The sequence below is a fragment of the Oncorhynchus kisutch genome, linkage group LG2 (assembly GCF_002021735.2).
Source record: "Oncorhynchus kisutch isolate 150728-3 linkage group LG2, Okis_V2, whole genome shotgun sequence".
Classification (NCBI taxonomy): Eukaryota; Metazoa; Chordata; class Actinopteri; order Salmoniformes; family Salmonidae; genus Oncorhynchus; species Oncorhynchus kisutch.
This window is the reverse complement of record NC_034175.2, coordinates 23,645,147-23,651,819: the sequence shown is the minus strand read 5'-3', so window position 1 is coordinate 23,651,819 and position 6,673 is coordinate 23,645,147. Positions and strand designations below refer to the sequence as shown.

The 6,673-nt window shown below is 47.6% G+C and overlaps 1 protein-coding gene across 1 annotated transcript; it reads left to right on the top strand.

Annotated features, from left to right (window-relative positions):
* Window positions 1-874: 874 nt before the first annotated feature.
* On the top strand, window positions 875-6,274 carry LOC109909959 (complement C3-like). Its single transcript, XM_020509067.2, has one exon. The coding sequence runs from the start codon at window positions 907-909 to the stop codon at window positions 5,899-5,901; it is 4,995 nt and encodes a 1,664-aa protein (XP_020364656.2). The 5' UTR covers window positions 875-906; the 3' UTR covers window positions 5,902-6,274.
* The last annotated feature ends 399 nt before the right edge of the window (window positions 6,275-6,673 follow it).

Genomic DNA, 6,673 nt, shown 5'->3' with positions numbered 1-6,673 from the left:
GTAATGGGGGTGTTGATGTTGTGCTGACTCACACGACTCATTATGAGATGCACTGAGCTGTCTATTGTAATGGGGGTGTTGACTCACACTGACTCATTATGAGATGCACTGAGCTGTCTATTGTAATGGGGGTGTTGATGTTGTGTTGACTCACACCGACTCATTATGAGATGCACTGAGCTGTCTATTGTAATGGGGGTGTTGATGTTGTGTTGACTCACACCGACACATTATGAGATGCACTGAGCTGTCTATTGTAATGGGGGTGTTGATGTTGTGTTGACACACACTGACTCATTATGAGATGCACTGAGCTGTCTATTGTAATGGGGGTGTTGACTCACACTGACTCATTATGAGATGCACTGAGCTGTCTATTGTAATGTGGGTGTTGATGTTGTGTTGACACTCATTATGAGATGCACTTAGCTCTCCTTGGCATTCATGACGTTTCTGTTGTTTCGACAGTGACTGTATCATACATGACCTGCTGACTTGTCTTGAGACCAGATCTGAGCTAATGGAGTTAGTTAGCTTCGGATTTGATAATAGCACTTCTAAGTCCATTTGCTGATTAATAATATAACTTTTTTTTTTGTAATTTTGTTTTATTAAGTTGTTTGTTTCAGTGGTTTAACATAAATCACAGAGGTTCCACAGGTCCAGTACATTTCCAGCCTGTGTATCGCTCTGATAGATTTTGTGCTGTTTGTTTTGCTTAACAGTGAACTTTCCAACTAGCATTATCAGGACCGCTGGTTTCCCAACTCTACAGCTGGGAAGTAACACACCCCCTGGGGGAGTCACCACTGGAACTCCTCCCACAGAATGTGCTAACCCTAGACAGGATAAAAGTCAGGGTTGGAGAGTGAAGGCACTATCACAGACCCAAAATCAGTGGTGGAGATGTGGGTCGGCAACTTGCTGTGTCAGGCCGCTCTGGTTGTAGCCCTCTCCTTACCTACCTTATCTGATGGAGCTGCTCTACAAGTGTTGTCAGCTCCTAACCTGCTTCGTGTGGGCAGTAATGAGAACATCTTTGTGGAGTCTCAAGACCATACAGGAGGTCCCCTGAATGTTAAGATCATGGTGAAAAACCACCCTATGCAGAGCAAAGAGCTGGTCTCTAAATCAGTGGTTCTGGATCAAGCAAACAACTTCCAGGCTATGACACAACTGGTCATCCCAGAGGGGGACCACTTTGTGGATGACCCCAAGCAGAAGCAGTATGTGGTCCTGCAGGCCCAGTTCCCTGACCGCCTCCTGGAGAAGGTTGTCCTGGTCTCCTTCCAGTCTGGATACATCTTCATCCAGACTGACAAGACCATTTACACACCGGGCAGCCCTGTCTACTACAGAGTGTTCTCTATGACTCCTGGCCTGGAGCCTCTGACCAGGGAGATATTTGAGGACAAAGAAGTTGCAGAGAAAAAAGAGATTGCAGTCTCTGTGGAGATCATGACTCCTGAAAACATCACCATCTTCAGGGAGATCGTCAACCCAGATAAGGGAGTAAAATCTGGACAGTTCATTCTCCCTGCGATCGTCAGTTTCGGGACATGGCATGTGGTCACGAGGTTCCAGAGCACTCCTCAGATGACCTTCTCCTCTGACTTTGAAGTCAAGGAGTATGTTCTGCCCAGCTTCGAAGTTAGTCTGACCCCAGGTAAAGCCTTCTTCTACATCGACGACAAAGACTTGACCGTTGACATCACTGCCAGGTATCTATATAATAAGGAAGTGACAGGGACAGGCTATGTGGTGTTTGGTGTCATCACAACAGAGAATGAAAAAAAGAGCTTCCCCGCCTCTCTGCAGAGAGTAGAGATCAGAGAAGGTAAAGGAGTGGCTTGTCTGAAAAAGGAACACATCACACAGACTTTCGAAAACATCCATAATCTGGTCAGACAATCCATCTTTGTATCAGTCAGCGTGTTAACAGAGGGTGGGGGTGAGATGGTAGAGGCAGAGAAGAGAGGGATCCAGATCGTCACATCGCCATTCACCATCCTCTTCAAGAGAACTCCCAAATACTTCAAACCTGGCATGCCCTTTGATGTTTCGGTTTACATTACGAATCCCGACAACTCTCCAGCCAATGGAGTGGAGATTGAGGTGGCTCCAGATAATGCTAAAGGGGTGACCAGGGCTAATGGCTTTGCCAAAGTTACACTTAACACCATGGCATCGGCCAAAGAGCTGCCAATCACTGTGAAGACCAAGGTCCCGGGTATCCTCCAAACCAGACAGGCGGAGGCCACCATGAAGGCTCTCCCTTACAGGACTTCCACCGGGAACTTCCTCCATGTTGGGGTTGACTCTAATGAGCTGAAAATAGGAGACCCCATTAAGATCAATCTGAACCTGGGACCCCTCACCATCCAAAACCATGACCTTACATACATGTTCCTGAGTAGAGGTCAGCTGGTGAAAGTGGGCAGATTCAGAAGACAGGGCAATGCGCTGGTGACACTGTCAGTGCCCGTCTCCAAGGAAATGCTTCCGTCGTTCCGCATCATAGCGTACTACCATGTGGGAACAGATGACCTGGTGGCAGACTCTGTCTGGGTTGACGTCAAGGTCTCTTGCATGGGCTCGCTGAAAGTGACGTCGACCAGGCCCAAGACATCCTATGAGCCTCGTAAGGCTTTCAGTCTGACCATCACTGGAGACCCGGGAGCTAAAGTAGGACTGGTGGCTGTAGACAAGGGAGTCTACGTTCTCAACAACAAACACCGTCTCACACAGACCAAGATCTGGGACACCATAGAGAAGCATGATACAGGATGTACAGCTGGAGGGGGAGCAGACAATATGGGGGTGTTCTATGATGCTGGTCTGGTATTCGAGACCAACACCGCTAAAGGGACTGGGATCAGAACAGACCCCAGCTGTCCTGTTAGTTCCAGGCGGAGACGAGCAGTGACCATCAGTGACGTCATCACTACTATGGCCAGTAAGTACAATGGTCTGGCCAAGGAGTGTTGTGTGGACGGGATGAGGGACAACACCATGGGGTACACCTGTGACAGACGGGCCCAGTACATCATAGATGGGGAAGTCTGCATCAAAGCCTTCCTCGTCTGCTGCAATGAGATGGCCACAAAAAAGGATGAATTCAAACAGGATGCACTGCTGCTCTCACGCAGTGAAGAGGAGGATGATGATGCTTTCATGCGGTCTGAAGACATTGTGTCTCGTAGTCAGTTCCCTGAGAGCTGGATGTGGGAAGACGCCAATCTTCCTGAATGCAACGCCCAAGATAAGCACTGCGAGACCACGTCTATAATAAAGAACAACTTCCTGAAAGATTCCATCACAACCTGGCAGATAACAGCCATCAGCCTGTCTAAAACTCATAGCATCTGTGTGGCAGATCCGTTTGAGATGATAGTTCTAAAGGATTTCTTTATTGACCTAAAGCTGCCCTACTCAGCTGTCCGCAACGAACAGCTGGAGGTCAAAGCAATCCTCCACAACTACAGCGAAGACCCCATCACTGTGCGTGTTGAGCTGATGGAGAATGGCGAGGTGTGCAGCTCGGCAAGCAAGAAGGGTAAGTACAGGCAGGAAGTGAACATGGACGCCATGTCCACCCGGGTTGTCCCCTATGTAATCATCCCTATGAAGCTGGGCCTGCACTCCATTGAGGTCAAGGCATCAGTGAAAAACTCTGGCAGCAATGACGGTGTGAAGAGGGACCTGCGCGTTGTGGCTGAGGGAGTGCTGGTCAAGAAGGAAAACAACGTACTCCTGAACCCGGTTAAACATGGTGGTGAGCAGACGGCACACATACCCAGTGGAGTGCCCCGGAACCAGGTGCCAAACTCTGATGCTGACACACTGATCAGTGTGACAGGTGGAGAGCAGACCAGTGTGCTGGTGGAGCAGGCCATCAGTGGAGACTCTCTGGGCAATCTGATAGTTCAGCCAGTCGGATGTGGGGAACAGAACATGATCTACATGACCCTGCCTGTCATTGCTACACACTACTTGGACAACACCAAAAAGTGGGAGGATATTGGCCTGGACAGAAGGAACACAGCCATCAAGTACATCACCATTGGTTACCAACGTGAGCTGGCCTACCGTAAAGAAGATGGCTCCTACGCTGCCTGGATCCACACAAAGAGCAGCACCTGGCTGACAGCGTATGTAGTCAAGGTGTTTGCCATGTCCAGTACATTGATCAGTGTTCAGGAAAATGTGCTATGTAGTGCTGTCAAGTGGCTGATCTTGAACACACAACAGCCAGACGGCATCTTCAATGAGTTTGCTCCTGTCTACCACTCAGAGATGACGGGTAACGTGAGGGGTTCGGACAGTGATGCATCCATGACAGCCTTTGTTCTCATCGCCATGCAGGAAGCAAGCTCACTGTGTGAGAAGTCTGTCAACAGCCTACCAGGCAGTATGGATAAGGCAGTAGTGTACCTCGAGAAGCGTCTTCCCCACCTCACGAACCCCTATGCTGTAGCTATGACTTCCTATGCTCTGGCCAATGCAGGGAAACTCAAAAAGGAGACCCTACTGAAGTTCGCCTCTCCACAGCTGGACCACTGGCCAGTCCCAGGTGGTCACCAGTACACGCTGGAGGCCACTTCGTATGCCCTGCTTGCCCTGGTCAAGGTGAAGGCCTTCGAAGAGGCCGGCCCAATAGTCAGGTGGCTTAACAATCAGAAGAAAGTGGGAGGGGGATACGGATCCACACAGTCCACCATCATGGTGTTCCAGGCTGTGGCTGAGTATTGGAGCAACGTGAAGGACCTGAAAGACATTGACTTGAACATCAACCTAGAGGTGGCCGGCAGGGCATCCGTCACCAAGTGGTCCATCAACAACAAGAACCAGTTCCACACTCGTACAGACAAGGTCAACTCCATAGACAAGGACTTGACAGTAAAAGCCTCAGGAAATGGTGAGGCGACCTTGTCGGTGGTGACACTGTACTATGCCCTGCCAGAAGAGAAGGCCAGTGACTGTGAAAGCTTTGACCTCTCTGTCACCCTCACTAAGATGGACAAAACAAGCCACGAGGATGCCATGGAGTCGTTTATGCTCACTGTTGAGGTGTTGTATCGTAACTCAGAGAGAGATGCGACCATGTCTATCCTGGACATCGGCTTGCTGACCGGCTTCATCGTAGACATAGGTGATCTGAAAATGTTGTCCAAGGGGAGGGAGCGCTACATAGAGAAGTTTGAGATGGACAAAGTTCTGTCTGAAAGAGGATCTCTCATCCTCTATCTGGACAAGGTGTCCCATAAGTTAGCAGACAGAATATCCTTTAAGATTCACAGAGTACAGGAAGTAGGAGTTCTACAGCCTGCTGCCATCTCTGTATACGAATACTACAACCAAAAGCACTGTGTCAAGTTCTACCACCCACAGAGGGAGGGTGGAACTCTGAGCAGACTGTGTCTTGGAGACGTGTGCACGTGTGCTGAAGAGAGCTGCAGTATGCAGAAGAAAGATGAGCCTGATGTCAACCGCATAGACAAAGCCTGCGGTGCAGGACTGGATTATGTTTACAAAGCTACGGTGGTGGACTCTAAGCTGACGACACACGCAGATACATACACCATGAAGATCGATGACGTCGTCAAGCCAGGTACTGATGAGGTAATAGCGGGAAGGAATCGTGACTTCATGGGACTATCTTACTGTAGAGAGGCTCTGGGTCTAAAGCAGGGGAAAACATACATGATTATGGGGAAGTCTGAAGACCTGCACAGAGTGGAGGAAAATGGACTGTTGCAGTACAAGTATGTCCTAGGAGAACAGACATGGATAGAGTACTGGCCCTCACAACAAGAGTGCACGTCCAGAGACTACAGAATAGTCTGTCTGGGCATCGATGAGTTCATTAACCAGATCACAACGTTCGGCTGCCCTGTTTAGTTTCTCTTCTTGTTTTGTTAAATTTACATTTTTGTAACATTTCAATCCAGGTTGCATGCCCTGTCATAACTCATTGAGAGTGTATGACGATGAGTTTGACCACTTTGAATATATTATGAAGCTGACCCGTAAATGATGTACACTGTGCACAATAAAGCTGTTTGGGAAATAAAATGAAAAAAGTTCACCTATGATGATGACGACTGCAAATGGCACACTTACACTTACATTTACATGTGCCATTTGCAGTCATCATCGTCATAGATTACTATGCCATAGCTACATTTTCTATGCCTTTATTTTAGCACTAAAATTACCCCTGCCTGCTATAATAAGCATGAAAGAAATGCATTAAAAAAAACGTTGTCTCATTCCTTTGTGTGCGTACCACCAGTCATTTTGTGGATTTAATTGTTTATTGGTTTTAAACACCAATCAAAGACTACTTCAGTTTAAAGTTGAGTGGGATGATAACTGTTTTTGTTCTCATTCTGGTCCATATGGTAAATCAGTACTATGCATCTTTCAACACTTCATCATTGTTTTTACCAAATGCGATCAGGATTAGCAAACATTTTCTCCTGCCCCATAGGTTACTCAGCAAATAAGATGCACTGTATACAAGTCAGTCAGGGTAATAGACACTTTGATCACTGCTTTTACCGATGTGGAAACTTGTTTATAGAAACAAGATGATTTATAATCAGAGGTTAATTTATTATGAGCAAGGTTTTTACATTAGGGGTACAGACAAAGGACACTGACCCTTACC